General features: G+C 30.0%; 4 protein-coding genes across 5 annotated transcripts; 3 read left to right on the top strand and 1 right to left on the bottom strand.

Moving 5' to 3' along the window:
• Positions 1–1,084: 1,084 nt before the first annotated feature.
• LOC145968313 (uncharacterized) lies at positions 1,085–2,723 on the top strand (the record flags this gene model as incomplete). The annotated part of the gene is made up of 4 exons (XM_083093693.1): positions 1,085–1,168; positions 1,536–1,881; positions 1,962–2,314; positions 2,392–2,723. Coding segments are annotated over exons 2-4 (1,002 nt in total), but the record flags the coding sequence as incomplete, so codon positions are not given.
• A 3,300-nt stretch (positions 2,724–6,023) lies between these two features.
• On the top strand, positions 6,024–7,041 carry Polr3k (RNA polymerase III subunit K). 2 transcript variants are annotated; one of them, XM_083093156.1, is made up of 2 exons: positions 6,024–6,142; positions 6,227–7,041. In XM_083093156.1, exon 2 carries the CDS (start codon positions 6,703–6,705, stop codon positions 7,039–7,041), a length of 339 nt encoding a protein of 112 aa, XP_082949282.1. In that variant the 5' UTR covers positions 6,024–6,142; positions 6,227–6,702. The 2 variants fall into 2 exon arrangements, with proteins under 2 accessions (XP_082949282.1, XP_082949283.1); XM_083093157.1 differs by having other exon boundaries at positions 6,050–6,142; positions 6,477–7,041.
• On the top strand, positions 6,908–7,976 carry Tcs1 (Threonyl-carbamoyl synthesis 1). The gene is made up of 2 exons (XM_083093154.1): positions 6,908–7,049; positions 7,123–7,976. The coding sequence occupies exons 1-2, from the start codon at positions 6,996–6,998 to the stop codon at positions 7,897–7,899; spliced, it is 831 nt and encodes a 276-aa protein (XP_082949280.1). The 5' UTR covers positions 6,908–6,995; the 3' UTR covers positions 7,900–7,976.
• Positions 7,977–8,367: 391 nt separating this feature from the next.
• Lili (LMBR1-like protein lilipod) lies at positions 8,368–26,922 on the bottom strand. Its single transcript, XM_083093153.1, has 9 exons — positions 26,627–26,922; positions 14,657–14,921; positions 12,361–12,464; positions 12,171–12,297; positions 12,008–12,076; positions 11,783–11,912; positions 11,334–11,700; positions 9,859–10,090; positions 8,368–9,634 (listed from the first exon to the last, which is right to left on the bottom strand). The coding sequence occupies exons 1-9, from the start codon at positions 26,684–26,686 to the stop codon at positions 9,375–9,377; spliced, it is 1,614 nt and encodes a 537-aa protein (XP_082949279.1). The 5' UTR covers positions 26,687–26,922; the 3' UTR covers positions 8,368–9,374.
• Between the last annotated feature and the right edge of the window lie 264 nt (positions 26,923–27,186).

Here is a 27,186-nt window from a genome sequence, read left to right as displayed (position 1 = left end):
GTTTGTAAGAAATAATTGTGCGTTATCTAATACAAAAACTTAAGGCATAAAACATAGTCTTAAAATTATAAGGCAGCCATTTTGCTCAGGCCCTTAATCTGGTTTAGTAACAATCGTAGTTATAACTACCTAAAAGTGATGTTCGTTTACACGCAAGGATTTATTTTATCACTATTCCTCTTTAACACACTTACTTTAACTTATTGGCAGTTTTTGTATACTAGTACTCGTCACTCGTTGATGCTTGATTATTCAGGTTGGCAATACGATTGTTATAACTCTCGTAGCGTTTACACGTCTTCTTAAAGCCGGATTTGTAAGTCTATTCCTTTTCCTCAGCAAGGGGTTGATTGTGTATCACACAACTTGGTGAAAATTACAAAAGTGAGCAAATGTACTAGAATATTTATAATTTCATTAGTCAATATCTAGTAAATTTGCTCACTTTTGTAATTTTCACTTAGGCCGCATTCCAATATTCACTGCCAGTACTGAAAATCTATCTAGTTTACGTGACGTACACTATAGATTTTCAGTACTGGCAGTGAATATGGAAACACAGCTTTAATAATGATACCAACTGTGATACCAACTGTGATACACAATTGATTCCCAGGAGTAGCGTTACTACAACTGGTGTAATAACATCGGCGTAAAGCACGATTTACACGGCATCTAATACCAGTAGTTGCAACAGCGGTTGTTATTAAACCTGATTAACGTTGCCGTGTAAACGTACTCAATGTATGATATCCGTGCTTCTATAGGGCCTGAGCACAAAGATGTCGTAACTGTTTCCGACAAAGTCTTATGCGTAAGTCGGAGACGTTAGTCAACGCACAAGGATTTTACGTAAACGTAGGCCGTATCTTGTATTGCATGTTATGCGATACCTACGTTTACGTAAAATCCTTGTGCGTTGACTAACGTCTCCGACGTAGGCTGATGGCAGAGAACGAGATGTTAGCGCTTACGTCTGTCGTAGTCATAGACGTAAAATAAGGCAGAGAAAAATATATATGCTACTTACGTATACGTTTTTCTCTGTCTTACTGTCTTACTGTCTTACTGTCTTACTGTCTGTCGTAGTCGTGGACGTAAAGTAAGACAGAGAAAAACCGTATGTCGTAAAGACCATTGTGAATGCGGAAAGTGCATCATGAACGAGGTAAGTTCATGAATATTAATATATAAATATTAATATATAAATATACTGAAATACATATTTCTGAATATTTTATTTATAAGTAAATATACTAAAATAAATTAAAAATAATACAGACAATATAAAAACAAAGATAATGATTTATTGTCTTCATTTTATTTTACTAAATAGTCGAAATAGTAATTATTTTTAGGTTAACCAGTATTTTCCTTTATTTTTTCAAAGTATATTGCACATTGAGAAAAATATTTTAAAATCTAATAATATCTTTAAAAATATGATGTACATCATATTATGAATTAATTATGATTTATTTATTATCAATAAAATAAGTAAATTATTAACCAATTTTATATATTATTTTTTTCAGTATACATTTATATATAACAGCACTTTTTAATGAAAATGAAAAAGGAGGAATTTTTTATTTTGGTGATGTACTGGATAAACTTGTGTTTTCTATTGATACGTAAAAAAAGGCAAATCAGGTGGTTAAATAGGCGATGGCTTGTGAGTCTGATCAATGAAAAGAGACTTCAATATGGAGATTATAACAATTTATCTCAAGAAATAAAAAACGATTCTGAATTATTTTATCGCTACACCAGAATGACGTTGGTACATTTTCAGCAATTATTACATATGATAAATCCATACTTGGTAAAAAAAAGTTCTCGTGCTTTAATTCCAGAGTTACAACTTTTAATAACTTTAAGGTATTTATTGAAGTACATATTTCATGCCTAAATATCTAGATAGTTAATATAAGTGTATTATAATTATTATATTTTTTTAGATATCTTGCGACAGGTGACCTACCATGTTCCATAGCTTTGGCATTTCGAATTGGGGAATCTACTGTAAGAGAAGTGGTAAAAGAAATTTGTTTTGTCTTAATTAAAGTTTTAGAACCACTATATCTTTCTCCACCTACGGAAGAAGATTGGAAAAAATATGCACATGGTTATTGGAGAAGATGGAACATCCCAAATTGTGTAGGTTCTGTTGATGGCAAACATATCAGATTACGCTGTCCTCCCAATTCTGGAAGCTTATATTTTAACTATAAAAAATTCTACAGTATAGTATTATTGGCAGTAGCTGATCATTTATACAGATTTACATTAGTTGACATTGGAGCATATGGAGGTAAGCAAGAACAAATAAAAAATTAAATCTTGTATATATAGTATATAATACAATATATAATATTTATTTATTTATAGGAAACAGTGACGAGGGCATCTTCAATGAATGTGATATAGGCATCAATTTAAATAATAATCAGTTAAATTTACCAGAAGAGCAAATAAATCTTCCTAATAGCAATTTAAAAACATATACGTATTTTGTGGCTGATGATGCTTTTAAACTATCAAAAAGAATGATGAAGCCTTATTCTAGTAAAAATTTGACATATAAACAAAAGATTTTCAATTATCGACTTTCTAGAGCACGAAGAACAGTTGAAAGTGCTTTTGGAATTTTTTCAAATAAATGGAGAATATTCCAAACTGCTATTAGTATATTACCAGAAACTGCTGATTTAATTGTAATAGCTTCATATTCATAGTATTGCAGTAATTTAAATGATCAGACATTTTTTTATATTACTCTTAGTAGCGGTTGTCAAAAAGATAAATTTTCTGTTGAAGAAACAAATTAAAAATTAGATACAAATTTTAAAAAATAGAAAGAAAATTTGTTAAGAAAATTAATTAAGAAATTTTGTTAAGAAAATTTTTTCCATCAATGTATTTTGAAATAGCAAAGAAAAATATTAATTAACCTAAAATAACAATTACTATTTTGACAATTACTTTTTCGATAAACGAAATGAAGACAAATCATTTTAAATAAAGTTATTTTTATTTTATTCTTTTTTAGTATATTTACTTATAAATAAAATATTCAGAAATATGTATTTCAATATATTTATATATTAATATTACTTACCTCGTTCATGATGCACTTTCCGCATTCACAATGGTCTTTACGACATACGGTTTTTCTCTGTCTTACTTTACGTCCACGACTACGACAGACGTAAGAGCTCACGTCTAGTTCTCTGCCATCAGCCTTACCATTCAACTATGGGCAGCGTGAGCACGGAAAGTATGACGTCACTTCGCTACAGCGGGCACACTCAAGCCATTTCGGAACGGTCGTAAGCGCGCCGATAGCGCTATGAGCACATTTCGGACCGCAGCCTATGGAACTAACTGGAATGAGCGCTCCTTTGTTACGAGCCGAGCCTGCCAGTGCGACGAAGGCCATCGCTATTTGGAATCGCGTTCTCTGTTACACTAACATGCTATAGTATATTTCTCCTATAGTTTCATGACGTACTATCTGTGCCCATACCTTAGTCAGTATATGTTCGAACAATGAATATATAAAAAATATTATTGTAATGAAATGGATTATTTAAGGAAATATAATGACGACAATAAACGAAATAAAATAATGCTTTATTTTGCTAAATTTTTGGTGAAAAAAGTCTGTACACAACTTTAATGCACAGATGTATATTTTTAGCTAAGGTAATACATGAAAAAGAGAGACGGCAATATCAAATAGATACTCATAGACCTTACAGATATGGACTGGCAATTGCCTATAGTTTCTGTAGAGAAGCAGTGTCCGGAGGAGGTTAGAGAGAGAAACATACTTTTTAGTACTTCTCTTTCTACAAGTGTCCGGACACTTGTACGGACACTTGTAAAAAGAGAAGTACCAAAAAGTATGTTTCCCTCTCTAACCTCCTCCGGACACAGTCTGATATGTATTGCCAGTCCATATCTGTAAGGTCTATGGTAGATACTGTCTCTCGGCTCGAGGTCACCGGGCAATAACAAAGGTAGCGCTCGTTCCAGTTAGTTCTATAGTTCAATGGATGTGACAGACACGTGTTTCAATACGACATAAAAGCGCTTCTCGGAACTCGTAAGCATTTTCTTTATTTCGTATTATAATTATTATAGTTATATAATTATTATTATAATTATAATTATCATAAGTACTTATGGTAAATGTGCAGTATAACGCCCCCACCTCCGATTTTTCTGAAACTTTGTAAATTTGTTCATTTTAATGTTTAAAATATATTCTGAGAAGGAAAATCGTCGTTCATACCTCATTTTTTTTATTTAATTTCAAAGTTTTATGATGTCGGTAAATAGGAAAATGATAATTTATGACTGTAAGATACTACACATGCTCATTATGGCCTTCACATATAAAATTCCATAAGCACGTAAAACGTAAGCGTAAGGAAATCGACCAATCACGGTCGAGCAGTAAGGCAGCCATATTAAAATATAAGGGCTCGTTCCCACTGAGCGCGTCACGCGTCGCGTCAACCAGCGTGAGCCAATCAAAACATCCCATTGTAATAACACGGAAAACATGTTATTACAATGGGATGTTTTGATTGGCTCACGCTGGTGACGCGACGCGCGACGCGCTCAGTGGGAACGAGCCCTAAGAATTCCGATTTGTTGATTTTCTTACTGCTTACGTCTTACATGCTTATGGAATTTTATGTGTGAAGGCCATTAATGGTTTGTTTTTTGTTTATAAATTAAGTTGTCTACATATTTATTACTGATACCGTTTATGCATCGTCTACAATGAGATTTTAAGGAGACTTAAGGCGTAAGATTTAAGAAATTGACCAATCACAGTCGAGTATTCTCTTAATACTTGATTGTGATTGGTCAATTTCTTAAGCTTAGGGTGCAGTCCCACGTAGAAGAAAAAGCGGGACGGAAAAGAAGTATAGTGGGGGTAACCAATCAGAACGTTTCTCCAAAAGACATCATACCTAGCGTTCTCGTATGTACATACCTAGCATATCTAGTCTTTCTTATTCATAAATAAAATTTATAAATTTATTTTTATATAAAATAATAATGTCATCGGTAAATTTTTTTATTATAATATAAAATATGTGTGTGTGTGTTTTATTTTCAGATATATATATTAAATTTTGTAACAATTTATTACACTTAACATTAAATTAGATGAAAATAATTATTCTGAATAAAATATTTGTTACAATATAAAATGTAATTTTATCATTGTTTTATATAAATAGTTTAGTTTAATTTTATATTTTCACAAAATATAAAAACATAACAAAATTACACTAAAATAATATATTTCTCTTGTTAAATTTATATTATTATAAAGTTCTTTATTCCATTCCGCTTTTATATGACTGGATTCCCCATGGAATATATTTTACGCAAAAACGGAAAAAATTCTAACCTAAAATTTACAATAATTCTGAATTAGCTTTGTTTTTTCGTAAATTATATTCCATTGGAATTTTCCATTTATTATAAAAAGATATTTTTTTACAAAATTAATTATTTTTGTTAACTATAATTCATAAAAAATAATTTTTTACTCTTACTTATTTCCGCTTTTTCCGGTACATGGGGAACCCGGTTATTTAAAATCGGAACAGATATGTCTTTTGGAGAAACATTCTGATTGGTTACCCCCACTATACTTCTTTTCCGTTCCGCTTTTCCGTTCCGCTTTTTCTTCTACGTGGGACTGCACCCTTAAGCGTCGTCTACAATGAAATTTTAAGGAGACTTAAGGCGTAAGACTTAAGAAATTGACCAATCACAGTCAAGTATTAAGGTCCATATTCTGAATCCTCTTTTATTGATAAAAGTGCCTTTAAAAGTGGCTTATAAGCCTTTTGATTGGCTGTAAGCCACTTTTAGAGGCACTTTTATCGATAAAAGAGGATTCAGAATATGGACCTAAGAGAATACTCGACTGTGATTGGTCAATTTCTTAAATCTTACGCCTTAAGTCTCCTTAAAATCTCATTGTAGACGACGCTTTAGAAATTAATTTTAAAATGGCGAGAACGACGTAGCCGTGCGTACAGTTATAACGTATATTTCAAGGAAATGTTAGACTTAAATTTTAATCCATACAAAAAGAATTAAAAAGGTATAGATTTTGAATCCCACTGTATTCTCTGCTATATTAATTATTTGTGTTTTTAACAATAGCAGAAAATATTTGTATTTTTAGGAATTTATTTAGATTAAAAAGCAGAGAATATTACGTAAAGCAGAGAATATCTTGTACTGTTATGAATTTATTGAGGTTGGAGGATATCCAGAAAATAAACAAAAACCAAACCATAAATAAAAGCCATAAATTATCATTTTCATACTTACCGACATCACAAAACTGAAATTAAATAAAAAAAAAGAGGCATGAGCGACGATTTTCCTTCTCAGAATATATTTTAAACATTAAAATGAACAAATTTACAAAGTTTCAGAAAAATCGGAGGTGGGGGCGTTATACTGCACATTTACCCTTCTTATATTAGAATATTTAAAGCGTATGAAGATTACTACGTCGATATTAAATGATGTCATCATGAATAGAAGTTTAAAAAGAGGTCCAAATTCGTGAGGAAGCATGTGATATCAAGATCTTTAGAAATAAGAGATCACACACGCTCAAGAAGAAAAGGATTATTTCATCAGTTTAATAATATGGTGTATCTATTTTGCCCATATTGCGCCAATCTTCTCCGGTTTCAGGAAGACCCAACAGGCAATCGGTTTGCTTGTCGCACATGTCCTTACATCTATAAGATAAAAAGCGCGGTTACTACACGTACCTTTTTTAATGAAAAGCTGGAGAAGACGGTTGTCGTCAACAACGAAACCGCGTGGGAGGGCGTAGATTCGACGGACGAGCGTTGCCTCAAGTGTTCCTATCCACGTGCTTATTTTAAACAATTGCAGACAAGATCCGCTGATGAGGGTATGACCCTGTTCTACAGATGTGGCAATCATTCGTGCGGCTACACTTGGCGAGTCAATACATAAATCAACAGGTAATACATAATTGCAAAAGCAATTATTAAAGAAGCTTAAGAAGACTCTTTAATAATTTTTTTCTCTCCACAGAGGCAAACAATCCAAAGTATTCGAGGAATCATGAATCCCAATGCAATGGGTCCTATTAAGGTCAATATGAACAACGCCAAGAATGAATTGAAGCTGCTTGGGTCAAAGGAAAAGCATTGGTTCTGTGGTGGCAACCGGAGTGTTGTGATGGCAGCCCAATTGTTGCAACAGGGCAAGATAATCGCGATCCCGACTGATACGATTTATGGTCTTGCTGGTGTGGCCGTCAACCTGCTCGCCGTCCAACAATTATATGAAATCAAACGGCGAGACGGAAGCAAGCCACTGGCGATCTGTCTGAGTAATGTCAAAGAGATTGGTACATGGGGTGTTCTGGACGACGTGCCGTCTGGTGTGCTGGAGTGTCTGCTTCCTGGGCCCTATACGATATGTTTGCGACGCACATCCGCTTTACCAAAAACTTTTAATCCGGGCCAAGAGACTGTCGGGATTCGTGTGCCAGATAACAAGTTTGTACGCAGCGTCGCCAAGATTGTCGGTCCATTGGCACTCACCAGCGCCAACATTAGTAGCGAACCAAGCAGTCTACACCCGGACGAATTTCGCGCGCTCTGGCCCAAGCTCGACGGCGTCTTCCATGAGACGTTAAATTCGAACAAGCGGCTCGAGAGTCGCCGAGTCGGCTCCACCGTGGTGGATCTGTCAACACCAGGCTATTACAGAATTGTCCGTCATGGTATCGCAGGGAATATCATCATTAATGTATTGAATAAGTACGGATTGAAGAAAATTACGGACAATGTGTGCACTATGTGATTAAAGTTCTTAATTATAAACAGGGTATTATATTTAATTATCGTAATGTTTATAAAAAAATAAAATTTAAGAAATTATATTGTGTCATTTCTAGTGCAGTTAAGAGATTTGTCTTTATATCGTTAATATAAAAACCTTACATGATTCTATTTAAAAAATTCTATTTAAAAAAGATAACTAACTTTTTAACGATTGCATTTCTGACATTTTTATTATTTTATTAAGAGCAATTGTATGAATAGGACTTCGATTTTTTCATCATAAATATCTAGAAAATCGTGCAGTCTATTGCGATATGTAGGTTTTGTTTTGAAAAAAGGCTTTTTTAAGATTTTATTGCAATTTATTTTCAGTCTGAGAAGATTTTATACTCTTCTCTCACATAAGATGTCGTTAAATAATTCTGTTTTAATTTATTTAATAATATAATTTCATAGGTTTTTTTTTAAAAGTAGTCATTAAAATATATCCATTATTTAAATAGAAAATTTATTTTCTTCTATTTACGATGATACCAATGATTATAAAATGAGGACGTTTAAAGGCAAATAAACATTCATTGATCAAGATTCTTCCTGTAGGGAAGATTCTTGCAGTATATAAATTTCTTTCAACATTCTGTGCATACACAAATACATACATACATACACACACACACACACATGCACGGATATCTTGAATCATATGTTTCTTCAATCCTTATTTTCATCGTAAATTAATTCGTTCGATTACGCATATGTAAACGCAGACACGCTCAATGCTGGATCTTCCCCTGTCTCATGGGAGGGATCCCAAATATATTCTTAAAAATAGTATTAATGTAATAAATAAATATTTAGCGCTACGCATTATGATCGCCTCTTTGTCCTTATCAGGCTATGTCCTTAACTGGCCTCATGCGTCTTAATTACAAATGATCACTAGGCAGAATGATAACGTTCGCTTATATATAATCGATTCTAAGCGATAAACTTTTTAGATTCTCACAAAAGTTACGTTGGCTCTTTGGTGCCAAGCGATTTTTGGGGATAATGCGAGGACAAAAGCACACGTGGGACTATCTGAAGATTAAAAAGAGAAAAGAAATTGTATTGAAGTCACGGATATTCCTCGAAAAGAAGCTCAGATTCTCGCACATGTATCAGACATTATTTATAAACAGTATTAAAAATTTTTAAGAATATTAAAACAAACGAAAAGTTTCAGAATCTCTCCCTCGAAATAGAATAGAAAATCTCAATGTAATCAAAATTCTATGTAAGAATCTCTAACAGCCTAAGAATTCAAAAGTCGAAAGATTAGTATATTCAAAGTTCTCCAAATTTAAGAAACAAATCTCGTGATTGGAAAGCTCTAAGAGCTTTTTGTAATTTACAAGACGCAACACATGCAAGAATTTAAAAGCCAGGAGCAACTTTCGTAAGATCCCGATGTACTTTCTGCTTATTAATTATATAATAATATAATAAATCAGTCTAATCTTCCTTTGTAGAAAACATCCCTGACGGCGGTGAGTTTTTCTTCGCGTCGGCGATAATGCTCGTAGTCCTGAAAATACCCAGCAAACTGCTCCTCAGACGAGTGTAGATCTCTTTACGCACAGTCGCGGTGAACTTGGTGGCCAAACAGCCGATTGCTGCCGTGGCGAAGATCAGATTATAGAGGAGCACAAGTTTGAAATTACCGAGCCACTCAATGCGTCCGAAGTCACCCAGCAAATCGAAGTTTGTCATTCCTGAAAAAAACAGGAAACGAGGAATATAGTAACACAAAGAAAAATATCATATTTTTATTATCAGACTGATTTTTTAATTCGTGAAAAATTCTCAATTCTCAAAAATTCTCAATCTTTCTCAATCCTCTTTCAATCGTTTATAACTCTTACTCTAAATATAGTACGCTGATTGAAAGATTCTTTTAAGGATAATGGAATAATTGTTGAGTTATCTCACATACTACCTAGTATTCGAGATAACAGCGGTAACGCCGAACTAAGTACGAGCAACAAGGCGCAATTCGCGATGAGATGGGTAAGCGGTGTAGAACGAAGTTTGGGTTGAACTCTTCTTACGCCCGGTAGAGCGTACAGACCGATCGCGCTAGTCACGGCCAAATAAAGGATCACTGCTACTTCGATTGTTGCACCGATGGGTCCGAGCTTAGACAGGGAGCTGATGCCAAGCGTAAATTGCTATTGAAATAAAAACAGAATTCGATTAATTACCCTTGGAAGTAGAAATGGAAAAAATTAAAAATAACAATTAAAAATTAAAATTAAAAATAAACATAATAAACATAATAAAAATAATATTAAAAAATTAAAAATAAACATTTAAAAAAATAAAAAAAAAAGTCGAAAAAAACGGGTTTTTTTCTGTTGAAAAAAATTAATTTGGTTTTATTTTTTCATTGTTTTTAATATTAATATTATTTTTCTTTATATTTGTGTGTATGTGTGTGTGTTCGTAAATATAATAAAAAACAGATTTTTATATTTTTTTTCGAAAATAATTTTAATGAGTTAATAAGACTTTTGCGGCAAATCATATTAAACATGATTCATCATTCATGAATTATATCAGACATGATTCAAATTATTTTCACTTGTTAGATGCATAATAAAAATTTTTATTATGCATCTAACAAAATTATCTAAACTATGCTGTTCTTAGTATTTTAATCATAAAAATTATTCATAAAAAATTTTTACTTAATTTTTTAAAATTATTTTCGAAAAAAAAAATTAAAAATAGAACTTCAGTTTTTTTATTATATTAAAATAATAACTATAAAAAAATATAAAATATACTTTTAAAAATTACAAACTGTCTTTTATCAATAATAAAGAATTCATTCAATTTTGATTTGCTTTGGAGAATTTATTTAATTAAAATAGTAATTACATAACTATTTAACCAATTGGAATACAATTTATATTTAAAATAGTGATGGTTACTGTAAATCTAATATAAAAAATCAAAAATAATAAAAAATCTCAATTTGCAATAATCAAAATATAAAAATTTGAAAAAAAAAAATTTTTTTAAGGCCTAAAGTTTTTTTTCACAAAACGGTTTTTTTATGGAAAAAAAACTTTTTTGCTACTTTTTATTTTTCTATCTTTATTTGGAATAAATTTATTCTTCGAAATTACAATATATTATAATATGAATAAAATAGAAATACATTAATTATATACTATTTAAATTTATTATTTTCATATTAATTGATAGTGATAGGAAAAAATAATGTAACGAGAGAGAGAAAAGCTTCAGTGGATTAATTATTTGAAATTTTATTGCTTTTTACTACAGAATTTTTGATTCTCTTAGAATTCTTCTTGATATTTCCGATGAAATTCAATGTTAAGATTTCAATGTTAGATTTTCAAAGATTCAATGTAGATTTGTAAGAAAAGAAGCGTGTATACGAACCCTCGTGCTCAACGGCAGCGCTTTGATTCCTATCAGCAATTCCAATGTATTTTGCATCGCCAGTAAAGCCGTGGCAGTGGATAATACAAGCAGCATCAACATCGCCACCGGATAAAACAACGTGCGCCGAACCCACCAGGTTCTCCGCTGTTGATCCAACAGCTGCCGTCGACGCTGGATGTCATTTAGCCGTTGAGAGAGACCCTTTTGCAGAGCACCGTTCCTTAGACATAGCAGACCCGGATTCACGCTTAGTAGCGGCTCGTCCTCATCCTCCTCCTGCTGCGCCGACGAGCTGCAACTCGCCGACGACGACATCGGCACCGGTGATACATATGACTTCCCTGTTGCTTTCACATGCTGCAATCTGAACGGATGCTGTTACACATGCTACTGTTATCATAAAAATATAAATTTCGATCTATGAAAGAAGGAGGAAAGGAGTTCACCTTCTGTTAATACAGTCCTCTTCTAATTTATATGCAAAATACTCCTCATTCAGGTTCTTAAGAAACTGGGGTTTAACTAGAAATGACCCTACTACGCCGAACAGTCGTACAAATCCCACCGGAGTGCATACTAAAAATATAGGATGCAATTAATTAGCGAAAAATATTAATTTATTTATAGAATTACGCAGAAGTGAATGTTATTCGAAAATTTTCGATACTTACACAATAACATTACTACGCCTACGAATGAGACGCAGGAGTATAGAAAAGGTAAATAGTAACTCCATAAATCTATAAAAATCGTATTTTATTAAATTGGATATCCTCAATTGAATTTTATCCTTCGTTAGGATTCTCGCGTTAGATCTAAGTATATAGTACTTACTGAGCAACGTGTGTAAACTCGAGTTTTGATAATCCAATAGAGATGATAGGACATAAGTCATTCCTAATACAAGAGTGCCCAGAAGACAGAGGACTGTCATTGTCTCGTATACTCTCGCCATCACACCCTACGACCAGAAGTAATTATAAAAAAAGGATATAGGCTCGTTATTACAAGTGTTTTGTCTTACCTTCTTATGGCCTTCAAAACCCTCCGATTCCGTAAAGAGATAAGCGAAAGGCAAAAATACGAAGAGCGATAGGTTTGAGAACAAAAATACGTGGTTCCATAGACCTGCCGATAATGAATATACCTTGTCAAAATATGAAGATTACATGAAGATACAAACAAAAAAATTTAAGATATTTATTTTGGAATTTTCCTTGATATCCTTTTTATTAATAATATCATTATTAAGGCTATATAGGGTGTTCTAAGCCACTTTTCTTTTAATGGCAGATTCTTTAGAACATTTCAAGACAAAAATCCTAATACAAATCCCCCTCCCCCCCCTCGATATGCATTTCTTATACAAGGTAGCTCATTTTAAATGATGCATTAATATTTTTCAAAAACTAGGTCTTCGAAAAGTATCATATAAAAATTTTGTGACTTCAAGAGGGACATAAGATGGTGCTATGAAGGATGGAGCCATTTTATGTTGGGCGAAGGTCATGAAGTTATTTCAGTCATCTTTATTTTTTTTAATGGAATCACCCTAATTTATTTACATAAATCGATTACTCGCAATATTCGACGTAAAAAGTTGTAAGAATAGAATGACTAAAAATCAAATAATTTACGAGATATTTTGTATTTTAATTTGATACAATTTTACATAAACTATCACACAAAAATATCGTAAATTAATAATTTTTTAATCATCTTATTTCAATATTTTTATGTATATAATAATGAGACAAATCAATTGGTGTAAAAAACCATGTAGTATTAAGAAAAAAATGTGTAGCTGCTCGTGACAAATTTATATTTTTTTTTATAAACATATAAATATTTTCGTTATACCAATTGATTCCTTTCTTTCAATTGATTCTATTATTTCTGTATAAGAATAAAATAAAATAATCGAAAAATGAATGTTTTACGAGATGTTTTATAGTTTATATAAAATTATGTCAAATTAAAGTATATAAAATGTCTTGTAAACTATATATATATGTTCAATTTTTAGCTATTTTTACCCTAATAACTTTTTACGCCGAATATTGATTTATATAAACAAATTAGAATGGTTCTATTAAAAAAAAAAATGAAATCTCTCACGACCTCTTTATAATGATCACGCCTTATGTCTTCGAAGTCACCAAACCGTCATGTAATATTTTTCAATTAATAGAATGGAAGCTTTGGTTTTCGAGATAATGACATTATGTGTTGGGCTGAAAGATATGTGAATGCTCTACACAGATGCATCGGTACCGTCGACATGGATGGATTGCTATTCTGCTATTCGTTAATCGAATGAGCGTAGACACGCCTGACTTCCTCCTTATACAGGTAAGTTATTTTAAGTTACCTACCCCAATAACTTTCTTATTTTGATTGTAGAAACAAATGTTTCAGACAAAAGTTGTTTGACTCGAAGGGGGATATAAGATGATGCCATTGGTTTGACCTTGGATAATTGTTTAAAGGTCACATGAAGGTCACTTTTAATTTTTTAAACGGAACCCCCTATTTTTTATTACTTATTGTGATAGCTTATCTCAAGAGCTTTCCAAAACACTATAATAAAGTATTTTTTCATTAAGTATTTTTCGAGTTATGAAGCTTGAAATAATTTCTTAATTTTACATAAACCATAAAATATCTAATAAAATATTCATTTTTTATCTTACCTTAATACTTTTATGCACAAAATAATGTGAAGAATCAATTGGTGTAAAGAAAACATAATTGTTTCTAAGAAAAAATATGTAATTTGCAATTAATTACATATTTTTTCTTAAATACAACTATGTTTTTTCTTTACATCAATTGATTCCTCACAAATTATTTCAAGCTTCATAACTCGAAAAATACTTTATTATAGTGTTTTGGAAAGCTCTCAAGATAAGCTATCACAATAAATAATAAAAAATAGGGGGTTCCGTTTAAAAAATTAAAAATGACCTTCATGTGACCTTCAAACAATCATCCAAGGTCAAACCAATGGCATCATCTTATGTCCCCTTCGAGTCAAACAACTTTTGTCTGAAACATTTGTTTCTACAATCAAAAATAAGAAAGTTATTGGGTGGGTAACTTAAAATGACTCACGTATACAGCCCTATTATCTTGGATGATAGCCTTGATTTTCGAGAGATATCAATGCATCACTTAAAATCGGCTACCCTGTATACATTATCTTGAATTATGATCTAATTTACGTAAATATAATAAATTACTCCCTCTTTTCTTTTTCAAGTCAAGTCTTACAAATCTTTCTGTAAATTCAGTCCATGATATCCCATGTAGGTTCTCACCTTGAATGAGGGAGCTGTTAAGCCACTTGACATAGTAGCTGTTCGGATAGAGAATGAGCACCTCGTTGCTGGCGATAGACACCGGAAGTAGGAGGGTCGCGCCGACGGAGACCGCCAGAGCAACCGTGCATAGCCAGAGGCTGATCCTATATACGGTGGCTTCATCCTCGTCTACTGATAGATAATCGTCGCGATCTCGGCGTCTGAAGCGTGCGATTAACGCGTAACTCGAGATATATAATAGCAGAAAAAGAAGCAGAAATATCTGAAAAAACATTATTAATTATGTTAATAATATTTTAATTTTATATATATATATATATATATATATATATACAGGGTGAGTTTTATTTCGTGTGTCAATCTTTTTATCATGCAGGAGATTATCGACTGCATAATAAATTGATCGGTACATAAATGTCAATTTTTTTGATCGACCGTATCGAAGGTTCAAATATAATGTGTACAATAATAATAATAATAATAATAATAAATACGTAGCTTTAATAATAATAATAATAATAAATCCATATTACATAAGTTCAGCTTTTAATTTGCTTTAATTTTACACATTATATTCGAGCCTTTGATACGATCGATCCAAATAATTGACATTTATGTACCGATCAATTTATTATGCAGTCGATAATCTCCCGCATGATAAAAAGATTGACACAGGAAACAAAACTCACCTGTATATATATATATATATATATATATATATATATATATATATATATATATATATATATATATATATATATATATATATATACAGGGTGGCCCATTTTAATCCATCCAGTCGAATATCTCGAAAACCAAGCCCGGGAGAGAAAAATGTTTCAGACAAAAGTTGTTTGGTTTCGAGGGGGCCATAAAATGGTACCATTGGTTTGACCTTGAAGAGTCATTTGAAGGTCACGTGAAGGTCACTTCAATTTTTTTAAATGGAACACCCTATATATTTTTGCACATTCTTGTAGCTCATCTCGAGAGTTTTCCAAAACACTATAATTAAGTTAGTTTTCATTAAGTACTTTCCGAGTTATGAGGCTTGAAATAATTTCTTAATTTTACATAAACCGTAAAATATCTTGTAAAATATTCATTTTTCGATTATCTTACCTTAATACTTTTATGTACAAAATAATGAGAGGAATCAATTGGTGTAAAGAAAACACATAATTGTTTCGAAAGAAAAAATGTAATTTGCAATTAACAATTACATTTTTTTTTTCGAAACAATTATGTGTTTTCTTTACACCAATTGATTCCTCTCATTATTTTGTGCATAAAAGTATTAAGGTAAGATAATCGAAAAATGAATATTTTACAAGATATTTTACGGTTTATGTAAAATTAAGAAATTATTTCAAGCCTCATAACTCGGAAAGTACTTAATGAAAACTAACTTAATTATAATGTTTTGGAAAGTTCTCGAGATGAGCTACAAGAATGTGCAAAAATATATAGGGTGTTCCATTTAAAAAAATTGAAGTGACCTTCACGTGACCTTCAAATGACTCTTCAAGGTCAAACCAATGGTACCATCTTATGGCCCCCTCGAAACCAAACAACTTTTGTCTGAAACATTTTTCTCTCCCGGGCTTGGTTTTTGAGATATTCGACTGGATGGATTAAAATGGGCCACCCTGTATATATATATATATATATATATATATATATATATATATATATATATATATATATATATCATTAATATTTTAATAATTTATTTATATATAATTATTATTCAATATCAAAATGTATTTTATTGTAAATTATACAGATGCACGTCTTTTATAATCCAAAATAATTATTGTTTAATATATATGGTTGCAAAAGTAATTATTTTGCGTCGTGGGAAGATAAACAAAAGCAGAAAATATTTTTCCAGATATCCTTGATATTCATTATTGATTCTTGGCGCTTGATAAAATTCTTGAGAGATACAATGATGTTATGTAAATAATACTGAATATCATTAACGCCGATTAGAGGAATGCTTACAACGCAAAAAAAAAATATAAAAGTGTGTCGGTAAACGAAGCCATACTACACATGCGAATTAAACTTATCATCCCGTTGTTTTTCTTCCATCACTGTATTTTTTTAAATCACAGGTATAATTTGCGATAATTATTCAGTGTAATAACTAACAATATTAATAAGTGGAAATGAAATATTGATTTCTTAATTTTCGTTTCCTTCAAAGAAAAACGCCAATGTTTTCAATTTAATTGAATATTTTAATTTAAATTGGTTCGCTTAGCAAAATATTACAAACTTTAATTTTTGAATGTTTTTAGATTTTTCGCAGATTATTGTTCTGGTTTTTATATATCTGCACATATATATTTTTTGCATCGAATAATATAATATATTTTTATGAGATTTCTTATATTAATATATTTAACTTTAATAAAAATATATTTTATTAATAATATATTTCATACAATTAATATAATTTCTATTAATATATATATATATATATATATATATATATATATATATATATATATATATATAGGGTGTTCGATTCGTGAGGGACCAAACGAAAAGTGATGCTAGATTGGGTCAAACTAAGAAGAAAAGTCCTCTACCATTTTGCAAAATTCGCAATAATTATTAAGTAATAAGCAAAAATGTCACATGAAGGTTACCTTTAATTTTTTAAATGGAACCCCCTATTTTTTATTATGTATTCTTATAGCTTATCTCGAGAGCTTTCCAAAACACTATAATAAAGTATTTCTTCATTGAGTACTTTTCGAGTTATGAGGCTTGAAATAATTTCTTAATTTTACATAAACCATAAAATATCTAGTAAAATATTCATTTTTCGATTATCTTACCTTAATACTTTTATATACAAAACAATGAGAGGAATCAATTGGTGTAAAGAAAAAACAGTTGTTTTTAAGAAAAAATATGGAATTGTTAATGGCAAATTAATATTTTTTCTTAAAAACAACTATATTTTTTCTTTACACCAATTGATTCCTCTCATTATTTTGTACATAAAAATATTAAGGTAAGATAATTGAAAAATGAATATTTTACTAGATATTTTATGGTTTATGTAAAATTAAGAAATTATTTCAAGCCTCATAACTCGAAAAGTACTCAATGAAGAAATACTTTATTATAGTGTTTTGGAAAGCTCTCGAGATAAGCTATAAGAATACATAATAAAAAATAGGGGGTTCCATTTAAAAAATTAAACCTTCATGTGACATTTTTGCTTATTACTTAATAATTATTGCGAATTTTGCAAAATGGTAGAGGACTTTTCTTCTTAGTTTGACCCAATCTATCATCACTTTTCGTTTGGTCCCTCACGAATCGGACACCCTGTATGTGTATGTATATATATATATATATATATATATATATATATATATATATACATATGTATTAATATATATTAATGTATATTAATTTCAATGTAATAAATATTAATATATTTTAAATATATGAATATATTTAATATATCCACATATATTAAAAATTTTTATAGAAAAATGTATATACAGTATTTGATAAAAATTGGACCAATGCTCGTGAAGCAGTAGAGCGTAATAAACGGAATGGAAAAATCTTTTACCACTTTGCAATTTTTGCAATAATTATTGAAATATCAATTGAAAAGAATAAGAGCGCGTTTCCCACAGCTAGACCCCAACATGTGTTCTAAACGTGCCAACAGAGAATATCGTATGACAATGAAAACACAAGAGTCGTAGAATGTACAGCCAAACTGCTCGTTGCCACATGATACTCGCGGCTGACATATCTAGAAAACATATCTCACTATCTAGATGCGTGAAACGCGTACTCATTCGCCAGTCCTTTTTAATTAATATTTCAATAATTATTGCAAAATGATAAAAAACTTATCTGTTCAATTTACTGCGCTCTGCTGCCTCACAAGCATTGCTCCAATTTTTATCAAATACTTTGCATATAGTTTACTAATTACTTAATTGATGTAATAAAGAATCTAAATCTGAGATTTTCCCATGAGATCATATTTCGACACGAGCGATAAATAAGACGATAAACGATTCTCATTCAAATGAATTGTTCGATCTATCAATTTACAATGTTCAATTTATCGATCTGCTTATACTCCGATCGATATCCTGATACTCCATTAGCGATCATTTATTTATTCATTCGTTTATTAATGTTTGTATATTCATTTATCTACGCGCGTGTATGTGTATTATTATCGTTGTCTCTATATTAATACAATGTATACGTTATAATTGACGTATTAATTCGCCCGGGGACGAATGTAATAACGGAGCGCGTATAATTATGAACAAATAGAACACGAATACGTGACATTTTCGGCATCGTGGTTGGCAAAAGCTTCTTGTCGAGAGCTGAGAATAGGACGGATGAAAGCGGGACAAAGGCGAACTTTCGCGAGAACAATGCACCTATAAAAAGAAGCTCTGCTATTTATTTATACATCTATTAATTATTTATACTATAATATTTATATTTATTTTATGATAAACAACATATATGTGTGTGTGTGTATAAAATTCAAGTATGATATAAATATATTAATATATAATATATAATAATATATGATATATTAATATATAATATATAATATAATAATATAATATATTTATATGTATTTATATAAAGTTAATATTTTTTTATCATGTTTAAATTTTATGATAAATTAGAAATTAAGATATAAAAAAAGGAGAATAAAATTTATTCTTCAATCTCGCGATAAAATTTGCGTAGAACTTATATAATTATATAAAAATTGATCTCTTGTGAAATTATCAGGAAAGCAAATCTCTCTCGAAATAATTATCGCTTAGATTATATTTATATAAATTAATTAATTATCCTTTTATTATTGGAAAAATTATTTCTCATTCGTACATAAAGAAGCAAATAAAAATAGAAAGAACAGTAAATATTAAAAATAATCAATACTAAAACAAAATCATATATGTTTGTGAGAAAGATAAATAAAAATAATAAATAGTTACAGAATGCTTTTTCACTCACAGAATAAGGACATTGAATTGCAAATGGCAGAAGAGATAAACGTGTGTAGTTGATTACCGTTATCGCTCGTGTCATTTTTGATCATTGACCTCGATTGGAAAGTCTACTGAGCGTTATATTTCACGAGGTTCCGAGTTTTTTTTATCTCTATTCGTACACTTCATTCGATCCGATTAAATAAACGGGATTTTTTTACGGAAGCTCGTTTTCTTCTTTCTCTTTAATTTTAAACTTCATTGTGTTCTTCCAAGGTTCTCCATCAGATACTGCAATCCGTTCTTGATTAGTTCTTAACTTTTACAACATATTTTATTTTATTTTATATTTAAATTCAAGTATGTTTTATTCTTTCTTTCGTGGTATTAATATAAATTCTTCTGATTGTTTCTTTTTTCTCTTTCTCTCGCTTTGGAGACAATATTTCGGAGATAATTTATATAATTGCACTTGAATTGTAACTCTGTATTGTAATCATTTTTAACTGATGTGTCATCAATCTGTCTGTCTTATTAATTATTTTGCACTAGAAGGTTTTTTTCCCGTTTAATGATTAACTAAATATATAATAAATGAATGATTAAATACATAAATAATCACGCTTGTAACTAAACGTGAAAACAAAACAATTAAATTATAATTATATACATTAATTATGCTCTTGGCAAATCGAGATGCGAGAACAAAACTTTCACAAGAAATACTTTCCAAAGAGATAAGAGTCCAAAAGAACACGAGAAAACGAGGTGGGAAAAAGTATATCGATAGGCGCGTGTTTATTCCGATTATAATTGCATATCTGATCGTAACTGCAGTATCTCAGACACATAAAGATAGCTGGCCAAATAACAACATTAAATTCGCTTTTTCCTGTGATTGCGCTTCTATATCATTTCTTGTATTTAAATTCAAATAGAAGGAAAACGGAAGCTTTCTAGAGGCGCGGTTTCTGATGATTTTAAGATCACTCTTCGATCTCGATTTTATCTATTAAGCGTCGATTAATTTGCAGTATGCGATCAACATCAAAATTTTTAACAATTAATTATTTATATAATCATCAGTATAATACTTATTCATATTTACCATCTCATCAGTATAATACTTACTCATATAATAATCTATTTGATAGAAATTTCCCACTGTCGCATTCTGCAAGTTTATAGGATGTCTACTCAAATCTTAAAAATTAAAAAAAAACTTTTTAATTTTCTAAATCTTTTTGCTCAAAACTCCAGGTAAAAAAATTTTGGAGATTTCCCTAATGAATTTTTCTAATTTTTCTAATTAAACTTTCATTTTTCACATCACTAAAAATTGCAATAAAGAATATTTTAAAATATATTAAAATATACATGGTGTTTCATTTTAATCCGACCAGTCGAATATCTCGAAAACCAAGCCCGGGAGAGAAAAATATTTCAGACAAAAGTTGTTTGGTTTCGAGGGGGCCATAAGATGGTGACAATGATTTGACCTTGAACAGTCATTTGAAGGTAACATAAAGGTCACCTTAAATTTCTTAAATGGAATACCCTATATATTTTTACACATTCTTGTAGCTGACATCGAGAGCTTTCCAAAACACTATAATTAAGTACCTTTTCGTTAAGTACTTTTTGAGTTATGAGGCTTGAAATAATTTCTTAATTCTACATAAACCGTAAAATATCTAGTAAAATATTCATTTTTCGATTATCTTACCTTAATACTTTTACGTACAAAATAATGAGAGGAATCAATTGGTGTAAAGAAAACACATAGTTGTTTTTAAGAAAAAATATGGAATTGTTAATTGCAAATTACATATTTTTTCTTCAGAAAACACATAATTGTTTCGAAAAAAAAAAAATGTAATTTGCAATCAACAATTACATTTTTTTTCTTAAAAATAACTATGTGTTTTCTTTACACCAATTGATTCCTTTCATTATTTTGTACATAAAAGTATTAAGGTAAGATAATCGAAAAAAGAATATTTTACAAGATATTTTACGGTTTACGTAAAATTAAGAAATGATTTCAAGCCTCATAAACTCAGAAAGTACTTAATGAAAACTAACTTAATTATAGTGTTTTGGAAAGCTCTCGAGATGAGCTACAAGAATATATAATAAAAAATAGGGAATTCCATTTAAAAAATCCAAAGTGACCTTGCCCTGACCTTGACAACGACAGCCAAGGTCAAACCAATGATACTCTCTTATGTCCCCCTTCAAGCCATATAACTTATATCTGAAACATTTTTCGATTTAATGCAGTGTTTCTGAGATATTCGCGTGTATTGATTAAAATGGTCTACCCTGTATATAAATTGAGTAGACATCAAATATATAAATTGAGTATATATTTATAATATATTTTAAACGGATATATATTTATAAAATATTTTAATATATTTTAAAATATTTTAATATATTTTAAAATATTTTAATATAAATTTTAATATATATTTTAATATATCTTAAAATATTTCTAAAATATTTATAATATATTTTAAACACATAATTCATAACTTGGCTTATCGGCGATTTGCTGATATAAAAAAAATTATCGAAGAAAGAATCTTTCAAAATTCAAAATTCCTCTTGAATCCCATAAGAATTTTCCGATTTTTTCAGTAAAATAAGAGAAATCCTGAGCATTCCTCAGTTGAATTTTCCATGTTTTTCCAGTGAGACATCCTGGTTAATCAACTTGATCCTCGGATTCTTTCTTTTTTTTTTCTTTTAAATCACATATTTTCTACCTCTCGACCGGTTCTCATCGCGAGAAATGCACAAAACAAAGATGACAAAAATGAATGCGCTTCCTACACGTGTTTCGAGAGCCATGACTAAGCCTGTGAAATGTATGTGCATTCACTTGGGTAAACGCCTTGCGCCAGTCATTCGTAATATTTGAAATTTCTCCAAGGCGTTTCCTAGTAAGTTTCATCTTACGACAAGAGCAGGAACGAACAAATTCCAAGAGAATTAAAGTCGAGTATTTTGTTCGAAGATTCGCAAAGTTATTTCCGTGGAGAGAAACTCGCGGCAAATTATTTGTCCGCCACAAATTTGCACAATTTTCACATTTTTCTGCAGAAGAAATCCTTAAATTACAAGATAATTATTCGAATCAATTTACTCAAATTTAAAAAAATTCCTTGAAAATTCACTGATTTTCCAGAATTTTTATTAAAAATTCAGAGTATTTTAAAGATGTTTTAGTGCAACGTTCTAAAATAAGATTTTTTATTCTATGTATTTTCTACTGGTTTTTTTACTTATACGAAAGAAAAACAGAATTTTAAATTTTAAATGCGAGTTTGCAAATGTACTGAAAAAATTGAATAGTTTCATAAGATGAACATTTTCATTTGCATAACATTTTTATTTTTTTATCATTAAAATTAAGAATATGTAGTAAATATGTAATAAATAATGTGTAGAGCATATTTAATATTTTGTCCAAAGACACTGAATATATAAATAGAGATAGATATATATTTATAATATATTTTAACGTTTTATGCACATAATTTACTTATTTACAATGTGGGAATAAAATTATCAAAAGGAGAATTATTTAAAAAATTCTGATTTTTCCAGGTATGTACAAAAGAAATTTAAGAATTTAAAATTTTTCATATCTTTCCAAGGAGTAGACGTTTTGATTTAGACAGTAAACTGTTCGAGAAATTAACGCAAAATTTAAAACTAAATTCAATTATTTATAAATCTTTTCCAAAATACTGCATCGGTTTTATAGTATATATATATATATATATATATATATATATATATATATATATATATATATATATATATATATACTATAATATAAAACCGATGCAGTATTTTGGAAAAGATTTATAAATAATTGAATTTAGTTTTAAATTTTGCGTTAATTTCGCGAACAGTTTACTGTCTAAATCAAAGCGTCTACTCCTTGGAAAGATATGAAAAATTTTAAATTCTTAAATTTCTTTTGTACATACCTGGAAAAATCAGAATTTTTAATATATATATATATATATATATATATATATATATATATATAATATATTATATATATTTATAAATATAAATATTATATATATAAGTATATGTTATATAAATATACACACACACACACACACACACACACACACACACACACACACACACACACACACACATATATATATATATATATATATATATATATATATATATATACATATATATACAGGGTGTCCCATTTTAAAAGTTCCACGCTTATAACTTTTCAGGATCAACGTTTGAAGGAAAATGACTCGGATAAAAGTTGTAGGGAACAAAGGGGGCTATCTAATAGTGACCTTGGATTCGACATTAAAGGTCATTTTCAAGGTCATTTGAAGGTCAACTTCCGTTTTCTAAATGGGAACCCCTATTTTTTATTACTTATTCTTGTAACTTATCTCGAGAGCTTTCCAAAACACTATAATAAAGTATTTCTTCATTTAGTACTTTTCGAGTTATGAGGCTTGAAATAATTTCTTAATTTTATATAAACCATAAAATATCTAGTAAAATATTTATTTTTCGATTATCTTACCTTAATACTTTTATGTACAAAATAATGAGAGGAATCAATTGGTGTAAAGAAAACATACAGTTGTTTTTAAGAAAAAATATGGAATTGTTAATGGCAAATTAATATTTTTTCTTAAAAACAACTATATTTTTTCTTTACACCAATTGATTCCTCTCATTATTTTGTACATAAAAATATTAAGGTAAGATAATTGAAAAATGAATATTTTACTAGATATTTTATGGTTTATATAAAATTAAGAAATTATTTCAAGCCTCATAACTCGAAAAGTACTGAATGAAGAAATACTTTATTATAGTGTTTTGGAAAGTTCTCAAGATAAGCTACAAGAATAAGTAATAAAAAAATAGGGGTTCCCATTTAAGAAACGGAATTTGACCTTCAAATGACCTTGAAAATGACCTTTAATGTCGAATCCAAGGTCACTATTAGATAGCCCCCTTTATTCCCTAAAATTTTTATCCGAGTCGTTTTCCTTCAAACGTTGATCCTGAAAAGTTATGAGGGTGGAACTTTTAAAATGGGACACCCTGTATATGTACATATACAGGGTGACCCATTTTAACTTAGGCAGCCAAATAACTCGAAAAATAAGCAAGATAGAGAAAAATGTTTTAGACAAAAGTTGTATGGTTTCGAGGGGGCCATAAGATGGTATCATTGGTTTGACCTTGAAGAGTCATTTGAAGGTCACGTGAAGGTCACTTCAATTTTTTTAAATGGAACATCCTATATATTTTTGTACATTCTTATAGCTCATCTCGAGAGCTTTCCAAAACACTATAATTAAGTACATTTTCGTTAAGTACTTTTTGAGTTATGAGGCTTGAAATAATTTCTTAATTTTACATAAACCGTAAAATATCTTGTAAAATATTCATTTTTCGATTACCTTACCTTAATAGTTTTATGTACAAAATAATGAGAGGAATCAATTGGTGTAAAGAAAACACATAGTTGTTTCGAAGAAAAAATATGTAATTTGCAATTAACAATTCCATATTTTTTCTTAAAAACAACTATGTGTTTTCTTTACACCAATTGATTCCTCTCATTATTTTGTACATAAAAGTATTAAGGTAAGATAATCGAAAAATGAATATTTTACAAGATATTTTACGGTTTATGTAAAATTAAGAAATTATTTCAAGCATCATAACTCAAAAAGTACTTAACGGAAAGGTACTTAATTATAGTGTTTTGGAAAGCTCTCGAAATAAGCTACAAGAATGTACAAAAATATATAGGGTATTCCATTTTAAAAAATTGAAGTGACCTTCACGTGACCTTCAAATGACTCTTCAAGGTCAAACCAATGATACCATCTTATGGCCCCCTCGAAACCATACAACTTTTGTCTAAAACATTTTTCTCTATCTTGCTTATTTTTCGAGTTATTTGGCTGCCTAAGTTAAAATGGGTCACCCTGTATATGTTATACAAATATATATATATTTATATAACATACTTATATATATATTTATAAATAAAAATATATATATTTACTATATACTATATATATTTATATAACATATATATATATAATATTTATATTTATAAATATATATAATATATTATATAATATTTATAAATATATATATATATATATATATATATATATATATATATATAATATTAGAAATATATGTGTTATATATATAATAATAATAATATTAATCATATTTATATTATATTATATAATAAATATAATATAATAAATATAATAAATATATATATATTTTTTATATTTATTTATTTAAAAATATTTACGATTTAAAAGCATTATGCACAAATGTGTAGGATATAATATCCACATTTTCTTGACCGATCGAAAAGGAGAAAAAGTGTTAAATAAATAAACGACTTAGCCTCGTTAATCGATCCACGTCGACACGCAGCAGACTTCCCGAACAAGCGTTTATCATTCATTGTGGCGCGATAACACTCATTTTCGCAATTGGGTAATTATAGCAACGAGCAAATTGCATCTGATTCGAGTCGAAAATTTCCTCCTTTTAAAATTTCCGCCACGTTTCCCCAATGTTCACCCTTGTATAAGAGGGTCGCGTACCGAGTATGTATATAACGAACATATATACAATATAATACGAAATATATTTGAATAATTCGCTATTAAAAAAAATATGTAATGTAATGTAAAGTCCTCTTTAGGAAAAAAAAGATTTGCCAGAGAATATAATTTATAAATCGCAATACACACTCCAGAATTTCATTGAAGCGTACGAAGGACATCTACGTTTGATTGTAACCGCAGAAAAAATATATTCTTATTTTACGAGCGCAGGAGACGGGATGGGTTTTTTTTGTGCTCTCGCAAGGAAGAATATATTCACTGTATATACTCACTATATTTTCCCGCACGGTATTGTGAAACAACTGTTCCCTGAGGTCAGCGTCATCTTCCATCTTCACCTGTTTGTCATCAGCTGATAGTCACGGTTGACCAGCGGCAGCGACAACATTTTACCGCATTTTTTCTCGCACGGTTTCGTGGCAACGTGTATCCCGGAGGAAACGTCACGTCCAGGTTATATCACGCTCACTCTCTCCTGACGTGTCTTTGCCTGACGTCAAACTGTATGTTTACGAGACGGTAGGCATGGCTCTTCACCATCATCAATGTCAACTGACTGACCAATCGACCAACTGTCACCACGATCGCTTATGCACCTAAAGGTAGGTTTTCACGCTGACGCTCATTTTTAATAAAGTCACTAGAGGGAGTATCCCGTTTAACCACGTTGCGATTGACCACAGCCAATTATATCAACCTGTGCCTAGGGTAACCAGCAACGATTAACCAATCAGAGAGTCCTATTTTGAATTGGCCAATTGGGTACCCTCCGTTACTAGATATACAAAGTACCACAATCCATAAAGACCTTTGTAAAGTCACTAAATGTATA

The sequence above is a fragment of the Camponotus vicinus genome, unplaced genomic scaffold (genome assembly GCF_025532165.1).
Source record: "Camponotus vicinus isolate PSW18456_S1 unplaced genomic scaffold, iyCamVici1.0 SCAF_3, whole genome shotgun sequence".
NCBI lineage: Eukaryota > Metazoa > Arthropoda > Insecta > Hymenoptera > Formicidae > Camponotus > Camponotus vicinus.
This window is presented reverse-complemented; position numbering and strand designations above follow the sequence as displayed.